The following is a 19,876-nucleotide window of genomic DNA, read 5'->3' on the forward strand; positions in this document are numbered from 1 at the left end:
TCCAATTTCCAATTGGAATGACCCTTCAAGATGGATTTCCAGTTTGGAAAGTCGGAGCACCCCCACCAACCTTGAATTCACAATCCAAGATTATGGCAATGCGCATAAACATTAAAATGTAAAACTTGAAATTTGTATTGCCATTGTTTTTTTCCATTGTATTTGTGACTCACTAAATAAGGCATATGCAGTCTGCTGACCAGGCTCTGTTCATGAATGTGCTGCAGTTGTGTTTTCAAATCCAAGCATTGTGGTGTACTGCTTGTGATGCACAAATAGGTCTACCTTGCTAAGAAGAAAACCAAATCCTCTTTTTTCTTGCTTTTCTGACTTTAGTAATAGAACACGCTCAACTTAGGAGTGACGTCATTTCTGCTTCTGACATGTGACTGTGACATAGTCAAACATTTGCAATAACTGGCAACGAGTATTTTACATCGCTGTGGAGAAATTTTGGCCCACTCTTGTTTGCTGAATTGTTTTAATTCAACCACACTGGAGGGGTTTCCAGCATGGATTGCTTGTTCAAGACTTTATTTTGTTCCAAAAAGTTCAGTTTTTTCAATAAGCAAATAGGCTTGGCTGGTGAAAGTGAACTCAGCTTTTCAGAAAATGTGGTTATTCATCGTTAATTCATGATGATTTAACAGGCAAATATGACACATATGCAAAAAAAGAAAGAAAAATAAATCAGGAAGGGGAAAATACGTTTTCACAGCTCTTCAAAGTTCTATCATTAACTAAAACTAAACTAAAAACTAAAATAAAATGTGAAAAAAAATTAAAATTAAAATGAAAACTAGACTTGAAATATAAATATAAAAGAAGTATGATTTGTTTTAATATTTGTTTTTTCTCAATTTTATTATAACTTGCCTGACAAGACACTGAGGAAATGTTTATTGAGACTTTGGTTGTCTAAAACACTAAGTAAACTGCTTTCAAGAAGTTCTATGTTTTTATTGTAACAATGGCACTGATTTACTTTTTAATTTTTTAAAAGTAACAGAAGAACTAATTAAAATTATAAAATAAAACTAAACATTTCCAAACAATAATAATTAAGCTGAAATAAAAAAATTCACTTTGGAGATTAAACTGAATTTAAAAAAAAAAATCAAAGGGGGGGCGGGGGATAACAATTAGCGTAGTCTGTGCCACCTCATGCCCCCCCTTTGGTTATGCCCCTGGACTAACGTTTAAAATACTTTTGAGGGCATTGCAAAGTACTCGAGTATTGTTTACTTTAATACAAGTATTTACTTACTAACCACAAGTGCAACAGCCAAATCACGGATTGCGTGCCAGTTAAACAGATTTTTTTCCCCAGTGTGATGCGCGCGCACATGCACACACGCGAACACACAGAGAAGGGAGGGAGGGATGAAGAGGTGTCTGCATCACTTCAAACTCCTGCCTGCACTTCTCAGAGAGCTACTCCTCCTCCTGAAGCAGAGACGAGCAGTGTTCCTCCGCAGACTGTCCGGTCCGCAAACGGCTAAGTAAAAGTCCCCACACACCGCGATGGGGACCAGCTGAACCGCACGCGAGGGGGGTAGAAGAGGTCGGTCGTGCAGTTTCCCCGTGTAGTAGTAGTGAGCGTCCTGGAGGAGGAGGGGGACACAGACTCACACACAAGCGCGCGCGACGTTCGTGTCCTACCGTAGACGTTAACGGCCAACGGTCGGAGCAAGTCACCTGAATACCTGCGGCGTTTCGCACCGACGCCTGCGCTTACACCGAGAGAGGCTGAGGAGGGGGTGGGACGGGGCAGGAGAAAGTTTCTCGAGCTTGGCGCAAACACAGCAGTCAAACAATGCGGCTGACCCCGACAAAGTCCTTTCCGTCGGCAGCGCTGCTAATCCTGCTGCTCGTCCGCTGGTCCGACAGCAGTAAGTAAACAGTTACATGCTAGGCGGCTAGCTAGCCCGCTAAACCCTCTTTGACATTTGAGTTGCAGCTGGTGATGATACACGTCTTGGTTATTGCCAGTACTGACGGTTAACGTTAGATATTTCGCAACATCCCTCACATTGTTTTCCTGCGCCAGTGTATTGCTTAACCGCAGAGTTGTTTGACATTCACTTGCTCTTTTTTTTTTTAAAGGTGACTAAACTTTGCTCGTTTTGCTCTCTTTTGTCCTTCTTTCTTTAGTCTCACTGTCCCCTCAAGAGGCGAACCAGTTTCTGAGCAGACACAGGAGGGCGAATCAAGTCTTCGAGGAGACGAAGCAAGGACACTTGGAGAGGGAGTGCGTGGAGGAAAAGTGCAGCAAGGAGGAGGCCAGAGAAGTGTTTGAAAACGACCCGGAGACGGTGAGTGGTGTGTTCACAAGTTAGTCTCAGCTGCAGCTCAGCAAAGGCTGCATGCGAGCAAAGGCGGGCTTCCTTCTCATCCTGTGAGGAGGTACTGCAGTACCACCAACTCCATCAGAGCACCATTACCTGCTGAGGTTGTGTTATGTACTGTAACTTCAGGGAGGCTGGGTGTTTACATCATGTTCATAATGACTACACACACACTAATGATTCATTGTCTGGGCTGCTTGCCGCTAGTATTCATGCTTCAATAAGTCCAGCATGCTGATAGCTGTCAGGACACATAATATTCCCATGTCTGGGACTTGGCCGCTTTCCGCGTCTTTTGTTTTGTTTCTGTGACAGACACTGAGTCAGCATGACTCTACCGTCATTTGTGAAATCCCCTTTTATATCCCCAATCTCCTCTTCATATTGACATGTGTCCTTAAGTTGATAACAAATATGGGATGTAGCTGGATGTCTTTCTGTTTCTTTTTCTCATCGTGTTGCATCTTCTGATGTTGCACATGCACACATATGCATTTCATTCAACATTACTGTGTACGTTGCCCTGGTAATCTGAAGACATGTTTCCTACTTGACATTTAACATCGTACAAAATCCATCACACGGGCAATGCTCAGAAACCTGTACTGGAGATTAGTTTCCATTCTGCATTCATGAGTGTACACGTCAGCCTTTCCATCCATGTGAATTCATAAGCCTATTTTATATGTACTACAGTGTGCTGTATGTGCAAACAGGCTATAAATAATCCAAAGTGTTTAGAAAAACACACAGAACTTGGGCTTCTTGGGCTTCCTCGGGAAGATGATATGTGCTACAGCAAATAATAGTGCAGATGCATGCCCAGAATCTTCTGCAACAAGTCTACCCTAACGTGGCTGGATGCTTTTGATTGTGAACTCTGTAATTTTTCTTAATTTCTACATCTGACATTCATATTCAACGGTTTTAAGTGGTGGACTTGTGTTGGTGATGTGCTGCCCTTTAAATGTCACATTCACTCCTTAAGATTTGATATTGTGAATTGTAGTAGAGAGGGAGCGAATGAGGCAATCGATGACTTAAGATTACTTGTAAGATTAGTCTGGCGCTGAGAGAGGGAGGATTAAACTGAAGCTGAGGTGGATTCTGGTAAAAAGGGTGAAGTCGGGTGATGTCTGAATCAGATCCACGCATGCCACCGGCAGAACACCAAATTACTCCTTTAAGTTTTGAACCTTGTCGTGACACAAAGCTGCAGTCTCACTCGTATCTGCATTATTCATCCTGAAAGGGCCTGTCTCTGACTCTGCATTTTATTCTGCTGCAGCTTTGTAGCTCTGCAGAGAGGGAAAGAGAGAGGCTGGGGTGTTCCCAATGCTTATGATCATCCTTGGCAATGGACAGTCATACCAAGTTTCTGGTCTCTTATTTATTTGATGACATACGGGACATACAAATGAGAAGAAGGTGTCAAAACTAACTTGCTCAGTGTGAGGTTCAAATTTAGTCGTTTTGGTTAACCTTTGAAGGTCAGCTTATATTTTAGGTCAGTGTATAATCAGACTTTACCCCACACAGAATTTTGCCTGATTAGTTTCACTTAATAAGACACCGGTCTCACGCAAGCCTGCTGCATCTGGCATCTACTGCAGCATGAGTGTGACTCTGTGCCTCCAGAGTCTCAGATTTTGGCCTATATGTGGAGAACTGCTGCAGCCAGAAGGTAGGAGGGATGGTACTACTACCAGGAATGCAGAGAATGCTGAAGAAGCTCCTGTCATAGAGCTGCACCCTGTTAGAGCAGATTACAGAGTAATCATAGCCTAATCTCTGCATCGCACTGCCAAATTTCATGATTGTTTATGAACTGTTTTTCCTGCAGAAGTGAGCTATAAAAACCCCCCAAAACAAATGCACAATTAAGTCAAGTATAAGCAGAAACCTGTTACTAATTTTAAGAGTTCATTGAGACTGTATTGCCTTGTTTAGATTTTGTTTGCAAACACATAACTTTACCCTCTGTGTTTTGTTTTTGTTTTTCTCTGATGCAGAACTACTTTTATCCCAAGTATTTAGGTAAGTTATTCTACCTAAAACCATTAATCTCTCTCTTGGCTGATTATACGTTTGTCATCCCTTCAACTGAATTCCATTTTTGTCTCTGTCTAGCCTGCCTGGACACGTTTGGAGATTCTGAAAAGAAAAAACAGGATCTGGTCACATGTGTCCACAGTAAGTTTTTTTTGTTTTGTTTTGTTTTTTTTACCTCCTCCTGTCTGCCTTTCAGCTTTATTGTTAGTCTGTGAATAGGTTAGATTAATGCATGTCTACATCCTGCTCTCTCATTTATTCTCGGTTTTTATTTCACTGAGAAAGTTGCTACATGAAGAGACAGGGAGCTAGTTATGTTGCAGAGTTGTGCTGCACTGCAGTATCACTGCTCTGCATCACACTCCAGTGTGTGCCCTCTGCAAGTACAGAAGCAATCGGAAGCAGAGATGTGCTGAATCTCTTCGGCACCTCCAGGTCCATTTTCTCAGCGTGGCACACCTAGCTCCTTTTAAAGTGAACTGTGTGTGCGTGAGTGTCTATGAGTAACATTGCAGCACTTTGCTACAGTGACGCTACACGTTGCTGAATGAGTGACACACCCCTTTAGTCGTCACATATTCGCGCACTCACTTCCTGAGCGACTGCGCCAGCCTCTTCGTGTGTGGGCTCGGCTGGGGAATGACGTAGAGAGGATGGTCTGATGAGAGGATGGCTAAGGATTTCTGCTGCATCAGGATACAGGAGACCGGCTTTACTGCTATTGGCTGTTGATTGTCTTGCGGGGGAGGCGTTTCCATGACTCAGCTGCAGCATTGTGACATTTAAAGATACGGCAGTACTTTTTTTCCACCAGTTGTCAGCACCATCTCCTTTCCACCATTTTTCTATCTCGCCCATCAGTTGCCTGTCACCACTGATGGTCTCAAAGCAGATTCTGGCTTTCCACCAATTTATTTATGGAATATTTCCGACATGCACAGCGCATTATGGAAACATCTACTGAGTTAATTCTCCCACTGCTCCCTGCTTCTGTTTCCTTAGTCTGCAGTTTTCTGTGAATGGCACTTTACAAAAATGGATAAAAATAGATCACTGAAAGACACGTGTTACTGTTCTTTGACATCCACAGTATGGCACATTGTTACTTTTCTGGAAGCTTTGTAGGCTGTGATTCCACAGTGTGTGTTTTAACAAATGGAACTAAATTGTGACTCTGTGTTGGGGGACCATTAAATTTTGAAGCAGAGGAAACAAGCTTGGCTCCTGCAGTTACACTTCTTGTTTAATGGTCTACAAAGCATCACTAACCAGGAGCATGGGTGGGATTCTTTTTTTTAATATCTGCCCTCCTTTGTCAGAGAGTACAATTGCATGCACTGATGCTGATATGCAAATATTTTCAGTTTTGATGAAGGAATATTACTTCAATGTTAAAAAAAAGAAAAAAAAGAAAAATCTGATAAAATGTATTGTAGTAAAACATTCCTGCTGTGTTATTTGTAACTGAGGGATCATCATCTGTAAAGCACTGACATCAGCCAAGTATTTGTGCACATAACGCTCAGTTTAAATACAGATGTTTTTAATAAATGCACAAAGTTACATTACACCAATAGCTGGTAGTTGAGAAGATTAAGTCTGTTAAGGCAAATATACCCAACTATAGCATCCAACCTTAGGCATTATTAACTTAATTCAAACTTAAGATAATAAAATGGTCCTAATAATAATAACTTAAAAGTGCTGTTTAAATGTTTTTAGTGCTGTCTCTTAACATTTGTTTTTTGTCTTACTCTGCATTGATGAATTGCTGAGCTTTTCCTCATTGCTGGCATCATGCAGTGCTTTAATGTTTTTAAAGTCTAAATTCAGCTCACAAAATCATTGTCTCTATTTAGATTTTGCTCTTTCCGAATGAGACGGCTAGCTTTGGCTCTACACATCTCTAACTTGTAATTTCGACTACATTTAGCACAGGTGTGACAGTCAGCATTTTTTATATTTGACTATTATTCCATGTTATTTTTAGAGCAGCTGTCTGGCTTGCTTTCAGAACATAAGTCACAAGCTGGTATCTGTTATTAATATACACAGCATGGACAGATTCATCTCTTTGTAGGCACCAAAAATGCTGAATGGTAGAGGATTTGGAGAATATTGGTGTATATTGTAATATGGACATGTTATTTTCATAAGGTCTTGCCCATTGCAGCGAACGGATCCCATGCTTCACGTAGTCTTGTTTTTGTTGAGGAGTGACAACCTGGTATTCCTGAAAAGATTTGGTTTTGTATTATGTTTCTGTTGACACTTTCACAGCATCGCAACTGTCATATATGAAGCTGTCAATAGAGATTGCATAAACAAAATAAAGGTTCACAGATGCAAAGTACCACAAGCCGTTAGTGTGTAGTTTTGAGCAGCTGTCATTAGAGATGGCACGATACCACTTTTTTATGACCGATACCAATATCATAAATTTGGATATCGGCCGATTCCGATATGAATCCGATATAGTGTGTTTTTTAATCAATAAAACTGTTCTTTTAATATCTTGCTGCTTTTTGTATAAGTTAATACTCAAGTTAAAAAAACAAAACAAAAACACTAATGCTATTCTGTTATACCTGTATGCAAAAAATACACTGCACCCAAAAATAAACTTAAACCTGCACCATCCTCCCTATTCTGGTATTTTAAAGAGTAAGCAACCTAACTAATAGGGTTCTAAAACTCCCAGCAAAAAATAAATAAATAGGGAACCACCCACCACCTCATGATGCTTAATCGACGTAATCAACTTTAATTTGATGCAGTGTGGAAAAAAATGCCCAGAAATAAATTATTTTTCAAGAATAATTAAATAGATTCAACATCTTTCTTCAACAGAACTACAGACTGCACAGATCATACCTTCCCAAAGGAAAAAGTACTATAGCTTACTAGGGTATATTAGACTTAATAGTTACTATATACAGTAATGGACTTATATACATTTTACATCAGATTAAAACTTTGGGTGTAAGATTCGGATAATTATTTATTAAAAGCGAGACATTTTAAATGAGAATAAGAAAGAAAAGTATGTCTTTGTGCCCCCTTTTCCCTGTTAATGCCCTATCGGCCCCCCTGGCTAAACTTTGCTAGATCCGCCCCTGCACAGTTACCAGCCGTCAGCTATGTAGAAAAGGATCCTGGTGTAGAAAGTAGAGATGGACCAATCTGATATTACGTATCGGTATCGGTCCGATACTGACCTAAATTACTGGATCGGATATCGGAGAAAAATAAAAAATGTAATCCGATCCATTAAATATCACGAAAGCACCTCACAAAACTTGCAACACGCCGTAACTCGCCTCAGAACATTAGCAGGTCGGAGCAGTATGCATCACGTGATAGAGCGGCTGTGGCATGCGGCATTCTTTGTGCCCCCTTTTCCCTGTTAATGCCCTATCGGCCCCCCTGGCTAAACTTTGCTAGATCCGCCCCTGCACAGTTACCAGCCGTCAGCTACATAGAAAAAGATCCTCGAGTAGAAAGTAATATTAAATAAATTCTAACAACAGCTTATCAAGCTTAAACGTGCTGCTGTTGTTCAGCCGCTGGTTTTCTCTTTCTGGTGCAAAGTGGGCCAAAAACAAACGAGACGGACTTGCGATAGAAAAGCCCGATCAGCTGATCATTGATCAGTTTCTCAATTGAAGTAGCAGCAGGAGAGGGAGGGGGAGAGAGGCAGTCGCTCCATATATCGGTTGTTAAGCTTAACGAGGGAATGCTTTACAAACATTCAGAGATGTACTTACTAGGGGTGCAACGATACTCGTATCGATATTGAACCGTTCGATACAGTGCTTTCGGTTCGGTACGCATATGTATCGAACAATACAAAATTTGTAATTTATTTTATCAACTTTCCTTCTGACGATGCTGTCTGTGTTGAGCGCTCAGTGAATCTGCGTTCGACTACTCCGCCTAGGCTGCACTGTCGAGCGCAGATCCACTGAGTGTTCAACACAGACAGCATCGTCAGAAGGAAGAGCGCAGGGCAAGCTAGCGAGACAGAAGTTAAGCTCTCCTTGCAACATGGCAAATTGAACCTCCTCCACTCTCATTCAGATCTGGCGTTTGGAATTATTTTGGTTTTCATGTGATGTATGACCCTGAAGGTAAGCGCGTCATGGACTAAAGTAAAACAGTATGTTGGATGTGCCATGCAATGCTCAATTACCCACGCAGGGGTAGCTCGTTAATGGAGATTTGCCGTGTTGTGGCGTTAACGTCATTTCAACGAGATTAACGCTGACAGCACTAGTGGGAACACAACGAATATGACTGCACATTTACGCCGACATCATCCTAGTGAAAAGACAAGTGGAAGAAGACAAAAACAACAAGCATGCATGCTACAAACTTTACCCGAGTCATTTAGACAGCCCTTAGCACACGATTCTCCTTATGGGGACCTGATATGTTTAATATTGTGGCGAGCTCAGACAAGGAGGAGACGGAGGTATTGTTTGGTCTTGCTTCCTGTGAGCTAGCCAGGGAGCACAGCCGTTTATTGATATCTGCAGAAGAACACTGCCGCTAGCTAACTGCTCAGCGCGGCAACCGCACAGCAACAACAACACACAGAGCGCCCTCTGACCCTGGAAGGATACACCGTCGCAGCGAGAAGGCGTCACCCGTCACTATGGCAACATAAACAAAACATAACTGTACAAACAGAACCCCGAACAGCCCTGACCCGCTACAATATGCTGCTGAGAATATAGCCCAGAAGAAGCGTATAGTATAGCTTTTATTTTGGAAAGAGCCATTTCTCTGTAATAAACTCTCTTTTCCAAAGATGAGTGATTCCTCAATCAGATACAGGGCTTGCAAAATCGCTAGCCCGACGTCCCGGGGCTAGCGATTTTTCCAGTCGGGGTACCAAAATCTATCTCTTCCCTGCCCGTCGGGCTATTGTAGGAAGGAAAAATATATGTCAATGCTTTTGCATTCTTTCGGAAATGTAGCTGGGTAATTATGTCATTGGCATCGGTGAGCCACTGTCAATATGTGACATATTGAAATCTCGTTTGAATTTGCGCTTGTTTTTTTGCTTTCACTTTGCAATCGTGCGAACTGTGTATAGAGAGCGACAGCACTGATTGGTGAGTGATGATAATTTGCGCACCAATTCCTCTGACATCGTCTTATCAATCGTTAGCTTACTATGCAAACATGACAAGTGAAATCTCCCGCAGCAAGCTTAAAGATATGAGAGGTTGATCGCGCAGAGAATCACTGAGCGTTATGTGTGTGTGTGTAAAAGCAGCAGGATATATATCTTAGTTCTGCTGAGCCAAATAAGACAGGTCAGGGTGAAGAAGTGACAGCCAAAGAAAAGCTTACCACAAAATGGAAAAGTTATGACAAATCAGACTATAAGGCAAAAAGAAAGTGCAGCTTTATGGTTTCATGGACAAAAGAATTTCTGTGGCTGCAATATGACGAGCTATATAACCGGGGCTGCACATAAGTGGTCCGCAGGTGCGCATTCGCTGTCAAAGAAAAAAAACCCAAAAAAAAACGCGCACAAGATATGAAGTTGCAACGCGTGTTTGCATACATAAGATTTTCTGGAGGAGGACAGACATTTGTTTAAAACTCTTAAAGATGTCGAAGAAGCTCCTTTAAGCAATTACTTTGGTGTTCCTCTACCTCCAAAGAAATGTCAGAAGGAGTCAGAACCACAAAAAAGCACGTATTCTCGGAAAAGTGGTTGCAGGAGGTGAGCTGGCTTCAAACAAATGATGAACGCACAGAGACGTGGTGCGGAATGTGCCGTGAAAATCCCACTCTAGCGGACAAAAACAGTGCTTTTTATATGGACGCAAACAGCGTTGCAACTTCTTATCTGGTGCGCGTCTTTTATTTTGACAGCGAATGCGCACCTGCGGACCACTTATGTGCACCCGTGTAAATAACATAATGTTCTGCCGGGTGTGTTGTTGGTTTTCTCTCGATTTCTGAGTCGACAAGCGCCTTTGTTACTGGGACCAGTCATTTTAAGAAAGGCCCCCATTAGAACCCATGAGAAATGCAAGAAACGCATTATTGCTCAGTCTGCAATATCTTTCCCAGAACAAACACAATTGCAAATAACATACTAAAATTAAACCTGAAAAATCTGTTTAAACTTAAGCGGAAATTTCAAATTCAGGATCTGACACAGACTGATTCATGTCCTACACAGTTCTTACAAGTTCATAGAAATTTCTGTTCAATTAGAACCAAGTATTTGAGTTGATGATTGTAATTTTTATACAATGTTGTAATTTGTTTTTCAACAATTTTTTGATTAATGTTTTGTTTCCTTTACAATATTATACTTTAATGTATAATATTGTAAAGGAAACAAAACAGGAAACAAAACATCAATCAAAAATTGCTCTCTTTTTTATTCGGGCTACTTACATTTATTTTGGGCTACTTACACATTTGCTTTACTTCTCTCTGGGATCACTTCCTCGGAGATGAAATGTCGAGGCTACAAATACACACAGCCGCTCTATCACGTGACGCATACTGCTGCGATGTGCAACGGTTATGAGCCGAGTTACGCCATGTCGCAAGTTTTGTGAGGTGCTTTTTTGATATTTAATGGATTGGATTAAATTTTTATTTCTCTCCGATATCCGATCCAGTAATTTACGTCAGTATCTGACCGATACATAATATCGGATCGGTCCATCTCTAGCTGTCATGCAATGTTACAAAAAAAGAAGAAGTTGTGGCTTTGGGTTTTATATGCAAAAACGCAAATGCAAATCCTCTCTCTCTCTCTCTCTCTCTCCCCCCCCCCCCCCCCCCCCCCTTTCATTTTCTCCAGTCTTTGTCATTTTCTCTTTCTCTGAACTCCAGCTAACATGTCCAGACTTGTACTCAAACTCCTCTGCTTGGGAAGGAAACAGATTTGGAGAGAAAACTGAGCACTATTACACAAGCGTGCAGTGGGGGGGAAAAGAGGGGGGGAATTAAGTGTAAATATGGAATAGAAAAGTAGCAAAAACAAGAATTAAAAATAAAGCTAAATATCAATTCAGTATTGTTTCTTGAGAAGTAGAGGACAGGTGGTGGGAATTAGGGCATGTCCGGAAAGAGAGCCTGTCACAAGTTAGGCTATTTATACAGATCTCCCAATGTGCAGAACCTAAGAGAGATTCTGCATATCAGGAGTGTCCTCTGTCTGTTATGGTATACAGTTACACTGACTATAAGCAACCTTTGTACAGACTTGATGCTTAAAGCAGTAATAACATGTCTTTTTCTCTGTCTCTGTTTTCTCACACTTTAAGATATTCCCAATCAGTGTTCTCCCAATCCCTGCAATCCCAGCGGTACCGTCCGCTGCGAGGACAAAAAGGGCGACTTCCTCTGTCATTGTTTTACGGGCTGGACGGGAGCCACGTGTGAGAAAGGTACTGTCATCATTATGGAAAGCTGTGTCCTGGAGCTCAGCAGAGGTTGAATTTTTGCTCTGTCATTCTGGTACATCAGTGCAAATGTCATTACTGTGACCTTGGCTCTGACAGCGAACCCCTGTCCTGTCCACTGATAGAAACATCCTGCTTTTCTCATGTGTAAACTAATACTGTTTTGTCTCTCAACGATGCTGGAATTAATTTGACCTTGAAAAGCTGTTATTGATGGCATGCTGTCTAATATCCAGCTCCTGCTGCAGTTATTAATGATGTGTGAATGGTGTGTAAGATCATTATGAAGTGCATGTACGGGAAGTGCTATCCCAGACTCCAAACTGAGGTTTGCATGCTTGTTAGAAGTTAAATCCACATAAGTTCTAAACTCTCACTGTGAGGGAGAGGGGAACATGTTTCTCTGATTTATGGCGCAGCCATCATTCCACACATTTCCACTGTGACTCATCCTACCACCTTACTGCGAGAGGAAACCAAAACAGATTCAGTTTGAGTCGGTCTGAGCCTTTTCCACTTGACAACCACAGTCCTCCTAAACACTCAGCCACAGTTACATACTGTGTCCCTTATTTGGAATGTACAACAAACAAGAAATTCACAGTCACTAAACAGCATCCAGCTGAAAGCAACCTGCATTTCTCACCTCTCTCCTGCTTGCAGATGTCGATGAGTGCAGCAGGAGAAATGGAGGATGTGACCACGAGTGCAACAATACTGTGGGCAGTTACCACTGCTCCTGTCGCCAAGGCTACACACTGTCAGGACGTCAGCTGTGTAATGGTAAGCCGCAGACCACGAATGCACGTCTTCTAATAGCTGGAATCAAGTCAGCACTGCTGCAAATAGACACATCATCGCCATTTACCAATTCTGAATCCACTTCCCACTCTGAAAATATAAATTCTTTATAGACTTGTATAATTGATTATGTTGTATTTTATCTACTTCTGCTTATTTATATTTTGTATTTAATATAATATCAGTCTCATAGACTGTAGATGGATGTACCCACGATGACGTCATCCATTGGTCTCTGGACTCATTTTGAGCCTCAGTATTAACAATTTGGCTGCCTCCACATTAGTTTTTTAAAACCAGAAGTTAATAGGTCTGGTGTCCCACAAGGATCGATTCTCAGTCCAGGCCTTTTCTTTTCTTTAACTTCTTTCCCTGGGCCTGATTTTTAAAAAACATGGACATGCATGCATATCTTTCCTATGCAGACAACACCTAAATCTACATGCCTATAAAAAGAAATGTCAATTCAACTCCTAAACCACTACAGAAGTGTCTGAAAGATATCAGATCACAAGGAACTCAGATCATTGTGTTCAGACCTGGTGGTGTGTGTACTACTCCTCTCTTGGACCTGGGTCCGAGTGACTAACCTTGATGTCAGACTGGACTGTGATTTTATACTAGATAAGCATATAAATTCCATTATTAAAGCTAGTTTTTATCATTTTATCAATTTTTCATTTCAGACTTTTTCAAAGATTCAAATCCCCCCCCCCCCCCCAATTTTTGGATGTCTTATTTTATCACAACAAATCTGGACTACTGTAATGCGCACTATATTGGCCTTAGCAAAGCTTCCCTTGCTTGCCTACAGTTAGTCCAAAATGCTGCAGTTCGTCTTTAAACTGGAGCACATCTCCCCCGTCCTGGCCTTCCTTCATTGGCTCCCTGTTTGTTCATTTTAAGATTTTATTTTATTTTTTTTAAACCTTTAATGGATTGGCATCACCAGATATATCTCAGCTCCTAACTCCATTTAAAACATATATTAAAATGTTATTCTTTAGCTTTTAATTCAGAATGAGAGTGGTGTGTTCTAACCTTCTGTTTGTTACTGTTGTTGTTGCTGATTTGTTGTGTGGTGTTTTGGTGCTTTCTACAACACTTGTGTTTTTAAAAAGTACTTTTGTAAATAAACTGATAATTGGTATAGTTGCATGTTACATCCATAAACTACACAGGGACAATGCATAGACACACACAATGCTAATTATTGTTAAATACTAGAGCAATGTGTTTGTCAGATAATCCATTAAAATGCTCCAGAAATGCTCCAGAAACGCATACCTGTCAATCTAAGCTGCCATGCCCCAAACTCCAGTGTCCAGATGGACGAGTTATTTAAAAAAAATTTTAAAAAAACTCTCCCCACTTATATGGAATTTAGTGGCTGAAAGCATTTTGACACGATGCTCTGTGGGAACTGAGTGGTCACTGGGGAAAAAAAGCACAGTTTCTGTCCTCAGAAGTTGCAGCTTAGCCTCCATACCCACGGACTGCAGATGAAAACTAGCCAGTAGCTAAATCTAGTTCAGGGCTTCTTTTCTTTTTGAGATCAGTGTTTTTGTGTATAATCCCTGACCAAAAAAAATAAAACTAAAGTTAAATTTGTAATTATTCTGAAGTTCAAGTCTCTGAAACAGTCCAGCAGCAGTGTTATTCTGTCTTGTGTCATAACCATCATTGTGAGTCCATAAAAGAACACATGGCTTTGATTAGTGAACAAACGAGGCAGAAAATAAAACATTACAAGCTCATGTTTTCCTAATGTGGACCCCTGTGTAAACTCACACAGTTTTATTTATAGTTTTAGCTTTCCCCCCAGAAAAGAGAAGTCTGAGAAAGGCCTCAAACTGTTGTGTGATTTAACATCCTGAAAGGTTCCTTCTGTAAATATTTATTTCAGTGTAACTGCAGTGCTGGAACATACAGATACTGTGTATTAAATATGCAAACAATACATCCATGTATTTAATTATGTTTCTTTGGAGGATAAAATGGTACAAAGCACATGAGGACCAGGTTAAGTTTCCATTCTTCAAATTACTCCCACTGGATTGTTCTATGTCTTTTCCTTTGAAATGTTCCTAAGCCCTTACACGTGACTTTTGGAGTGTCAAAGCTGAGGACATTTTGGTGTCTTTCAGATCTGAACGAGTGCAAGATCGCAGGTGTGTGTGGAACGGCACGATGTGAGAATAAGGAGGGTGGCTACGACTGCTTGTGTGACATCGGCTATGTTTACGACAATGAAACCAAAAGCTGCGTCGGTAAGTGTGTTTAACTACACATAAATACACTTGGTTTAATCAGAACTGACTGAGGGAAAAGCTTTACCCTCAGCGGGGCTCGGTGCAGCTGCGTAGCGGGGTCAAGAAGGGAATGCAAAGGTATTTGGAGAAATTGTATATAAGTAGGTAACAGGTCACTGTGAAAAAGTCTGCGTTTAGAAAAAGATAACTCGGGGAGTAAACATACAGACTGAGCCATCGATGCACCTTTCCTTGGTAATTAATGTTAATCACTCTAAAGAAAATGTGGTAGAGCGAAACCGCAGCAATCCTGTATTTCAGGATTTATACGTGACAGCTATCACACAAAATCCAATTTTTTATTCCACAATATGTGTGATAACTTAGCCACCAAATCATATGTGTTGAATCAACATGGAAAAGAATCTGCGGATTTAAACCGAAGCTTTGAATTACTCGTGTGCCCAAGTTCTAATCTCTACTTCAAACCAGACTTTTCATAACCTCATTGTCCCTCCTTAGAGAATTACTGCTTATCATAGCCTGCTCATGGCCATGTAAGGTTATATATAAAGTATGGCGATACCATCCAGTCAGCGTCAAAGGCCACTTAACTCAAGTGTTGTTTGCATTCCCTGATATGTTTTTTCTTCTTTCCCCCCCCTGCATTCCTGGATTTGATGTTTTGTTGATCCTTGTGGGGTCATGTTTTGACTAATCCCTCTGCTGATGTGACTTTGATAAATTTATGAACTCTCTTCTTCTCTGTAATTCTCTCATGTCCCAGTCGTCACTCTGAGCTCTCACGCCCTTTAATTTCTCCAACCTTCTGTCGCTTGTCAGATGTGGATGAGTGTGAGACGGGTGTCTGTGAAGAGGAGTGTTTGAACACTCAGGGGAGTTTCCACTGCTTCTGCGATGGACGCCAGGGTATGAAGCTGGCGCAGGACCTTCGGAGCTGTAAGGTGAAATACAAAAACCAGCTGCCGCTGTTGTTAAATGATGATTAAAAGCTATGTCTGTTGGACCACGTGCTATTTTTCTTGCTTCTACCATCCCATCATGGGTTAAAAAGTACAATTTCAAGTGCCATCTTGTATATGTGCATGATTCTCATGACTTTATCTCCACGCTGGTTTTGTGTTTGTTCTCTCCTCCAGCCTATAACTCCCTGCACAACACCGGCCCTGAAGAGGAACCCCCGCTCTCTTTACCTGGGACGCATGTTCAGCGGTGTTCCAGTGGTGCGGCTGCGTTTTCGCCGCAGGGTTCACACAGGGTGAGAAATTTCTGTTGGATTTTTCAACGTGTTCATCAGCAACAGCTGTCTTGTCTTGGAGGCATTTTCATCTTAGTTACCATTGGACAAAGACCATCTTCATTGCTGTTTCCTAATTCTCTTTTCAGCTTTTCAGCAGAGTTTGACTTCCGCACCTACGATCACGAGGGAGTGATCTTCTTTGCTGGAGGTCACCTAAACAGCTCCTGGATCGTGCTGGCGATGAACCAGGGGAAGCTGGAGCTGCAGCTGAAATATGGCGGCGTCAGCAGGGTCACCAGCAGCGGACCTATTGTCAGCGATGGCCAGTGGAGGAAGGTCTGACTCTTGTGCTGAGGATCAAAACAAATAATACTACGCTGTATACACGGTCTTCATTAGCTTATTAAAAGCTTGTTAAATGTCCGGTTTTAACCAGATCTCGGTGGAGGAGCAGGGGCGGAGCCTAGTGATTAAGATTGACAGGGAAGCAGTGATGAAGATTGCGGTAAACGGGGACCTGTTCACACTGAAAAAGGGGATGCATGAGCTCAACCTCACTGTGGGGGGAGTGCCTTTCAAAGAGGACAGCCTGGTCAATAAGGTGTGTGTTTTGTTTTTTTTAATGTATACACCACAAAGAGACTTTCACACATTTCCTAACTGTTGTGACTTCATTCGTTCCTCAGGTGAACCCTCGTCTTGACGGTTGTATGAAGGAGTGGCGCTGGCTAACGGGTGAAGACACCTCCATACAAGAAACCATCAGGTCTAATGATAACATGCAGTGTTTCAGCAGTGAGGATCCGGGGGCATATTACCCCGGCACAGGCTTTGCTCTCTTCAACATCACCTATGGTACATGCGTGTTTGTGTTCATAGCTTGAACAACTCTTTGTATTCATTGTAAGCACATGTGGTCATCTTCATCCCCCTGCCCTCCTCTTCAGAATCACAGAACCTGAGCGTCCGCTTGACCCTGAATCCAACCACTGCTATTGGGGTGCTTTTTGCACTGGTTCACCAGGACAGAGTGCCTCTCTCCATCGCTCTGGCTGATTATAACCCTGTAACCGATGAGTGGCGAGATGTGAGTAAATGCATCCCGCACTGTGCACGTGTTCAAAACCACTTTCTGTATATTTGATATGCAAACTGACTTCCTGTGTGTCTTTAGTTTGTTCTGGTGTCTGTAGGTAATGCCGTCATTGCCAGCTCTCCTGCACCCTTCTGTGATGGTATGAGTCATGAAATCCAGGTGACAGTCTCTGGTAACCAGACCCTTCTGCTGGTCGACGGCCATTCTGGACGAAGTGAAGATGCTGAAGTTCCCACTGGCCTCCTGTCACAGTCTACTACATTCATAGGAGGCCTCCCTGGTGAGCACATACACACTTACGCAGAACAGAAAAGTTTTCCATAAAGTTTTTAAAGTACTTCCTACCTCTATTGAAGAGTATCAGCTTCTGTTATTGTCTGCATGACTGCTGGGTTCAGGCTGGAAAACATCCCCGGCAGCTAGAATCTTGCACAGTTCTCAAAGCTGAAAGAACAACATAAGATTTTTTGTAATGCAACAATTAAAAAAAAAACACACAAAACGACCCACATGACAACAGATGGATGAATGTTTTCACTGACACGTTGAACAAAGTGAATAATGTTATTTGGACACTTCTTGTGATTTCCACCCGCAGATGTTCCTCTGGTGTCCACGCTGGTGTCGACACCCTACAGCGGCTGCATGGAGGTCAGTGTTAACGGACAGCCTCTGGACCTGGACCGGGCCATCCACAAACATAACGACATCCGCTCGCACTCCTGCCCCCTGCTGGACTCCCACCAGTGAACAGCGCTTGAATCTGCCAAAACCGATCCATAAGCAGTTCATTGAGACAAGGGGGTGATGGGAAAATGTTTTTAATTGGAATATGTCACAGTGTGGCTTGAGCCCAAGATCACCCCTTCCCCTCCATCCTCTCCCTCCCTGGCCTTATCCTGTGATGACACTGCTGCCTAGAAGCAGTGGCAGGGATTTTCACAGCAGTCTCAGTGTTATGACCCAGCAAGTTAGTTCTTCTGCCAGTGAGTAACACTCCCTGTACAAAGGGAATAATAGCTGCACAGCATTGCCTGAAAACTGGCTGTGTTTTAAAGCCTCGTAAGCTCACAAGAACACGCAGGGTCTAATCCAAAATCAATGCTACGGGTTTGGTCCGGGGTCAGCCTTCTACACCTGGTATCCTGTGCTTAAACGCAGATCTAACTGGAGGTTTGTAAGCAACGACTAGTCTGTGCTCGTGTTGCTTACATCCAGCTCACTTAAGGTCCACGTTCACAAAGCTTGAATTAATCGAGTGCTAATATAGAATCTCCAATTAAATGAAAATGTAAGAATTAAAAACACAGGGACCAGAAAGACAGTCCTACATCAGCTACTTCACTCAGAGAAAAGGTGTGAACAGGTGCTCAGATCTTCAATGAATAAATCCCATTTGCCCTTAACCCCCCCCCCCCCCCGCCACAGCGAGGCGGTATGAACTTTGCGTTCTGTAGAAAATATTGCACATCGTTGCAGGTATAAATGGACTGCCTTCTTGAATTTTTTCCCCCCCTGCTCTCGATTGGAGGAGCACTCCATATCTGCCTGCAACTTCGAAAATCAACCGTGTGCCTACAAAAGAACAAACCAACCCACACTTGTCGACAGCTTCCCTCTAAACAGGTGAATCAGTTCCCAAAGGTGCAGCACTGCAACCCAGCAAACTAACCGACGCTTTGCAGTGTGTGCCCCTGAGGATTTTCTCTTTTAAAGAACAGACTCACACTCATGTTCATCACAAAAAGGTCCCTTCTTTTCCCAAAAATCACCCAGTCACAGTTAAAGCCTGCCATATACCAACCCGAGGACAGTAGATTAGACACAGAAGCACAGGGAGACAGAAAGGGGCCTTCTCCACAAGGAAGAGAGAGCACTGCATTGATCGCACCACACAAGCTACTGAGAAAGGAAAAGAGGGCGCTGTAATATACTGAATATGTAAATAATGTGACTGTACAATGCTTTATAGAAGACAGAGCAAACACTACCTTAAAACCCCCCCTTGAGGCACATTTATGGTCCAAAGTTCAAAGAAAGATCAGAGTCTCTCAACTTCATCTGCTTCTTAAAAAAAAGAAAGAAAAAAAAAGGTTTCAGCGACAAATCATGGTGGAACTGGGAGACTGTGAGAGCAATACCCAGGGATCAAAGTAGCATCAAGCTTTAGAGACTCAGTTTTTAATTTGATTTATTGGTGCTCAGCGAATCAAAACACAGTAACAACAAAGAATGTCAGAAGAGCGAATGCCTAAAGGGCTCCAGTGTTATTTTACATCCCTGTGTAAGGTATCATTTTCTAGTTTTCTGATGGATGAATGCCAGAATATAGAGCTTGACTTGTTAATGTCTTATTTTATTTTTTAATCATATGTGATGTATCTTGAACTTCTAGTTTTTATTTTTCACCTTAACTGCCAGTATGTGTATGATGCTGAGAGAAGTCTGCCTTTTTTGAGTTTTAACTTCCCTCAGCAGTGAAAATCCTATTTAAAAAAAAAAAAAAAAATTAAAATAAAATAAAAGCAGCTGTATGAAAGTCACTGAGTGAAGTTGTGTTTTGAAAAACAAACACACATCCGTGCACCTTGTGCTTCTGTTTCTGATGCTCTCGACTGTTG

General features: G+C 41.9%; 1 protein-coding gene across 1 annotated transcript; it reads left to right on the top strand.

Annotated features, from left to right (window-relative positions):
• Positions 1-1,364: 1,364 nt before the first annotated feature.
• On the top strand, positions 1,365-19,818 carry gas6 (growth arrest-specific 6). Its single transcript, XM_086290031.1, has 15 exons — positions 1,365-1,892; positions 2,155-2,315; positions 4,361-4,385; positions 4,479-4,541; positions 11,708-11,830; positions 12,509-12,628; positions 14,794-14,916; positions 15,742-15,863; positions 16,059-16,177; positions 16,306-16,495; positions 16,596-16,760; positions 16,846-17,014; positions 17,107-17,246; positions 17,334-17,535; positions 17,854-19,818. Exons 1-15 carry the CDS (start codon positions 1,817-1,819, stop codon positions 18,003-18,005), a joined length of 1,950 nt encoding a protein of 649 aa, XP_086146157.1. The 5' UTR covers positions 1,365-1,816; the 3' UTR covers positions 18,006-19,818.
• The last annotated feature ends 58 nt before the right edge of the window (positions 19,819-19,876 follow it).

This window comes from Aulonocara sp. 'chitande type north' Nkhata Bay, linkage group LG1 (genome assembly GCF_057382095.1).
Source record: "Aulonocara sp. 'chitande type north' Nkhata Bay isolate Kocher_YH1m ecotype deep benthic linkage group LG1, A_spYH_male_GT1.1, whole genome shotgun sequence".
In the NCBI taxonomy this organism is placed as follows: domain Eukaryota; kingdom Metazoa; phylum Chordata; class Actinopteri; order Cichliformes; family Cichlidae; genus Aulonocara; species Aulonocara sp. 'chitande type north' Nkhata Bay.

What these genes read in the sequence shown, in the direction of transcription:
- gas6 (XM_086290031.1), top strand. Translation starts at nt 1,817, where the DNA reads ATGCGGCTGACCCCGACAAAGTCCTTTCCGTCGGCAGCGCTGCTAATC. An exon ending in TGAAACCAAAAGCTGCGTCG is followed by an intron (nt 14,917 to 15,741) that starts GTAAGTGTGTTT and finishes GTCGCTTGTCAG; the next exon opens with ATGTGGATGAGTGTGAGACG. An exon ending in TCTCTTCAACATCACCTATG is followed by an intron (nt 17,015 to 17,106) that starts GTACATGCGTGT and finishes CCTCCTCTTCAG; the next exon opens with AATCACAGAACCTGAGCGTC.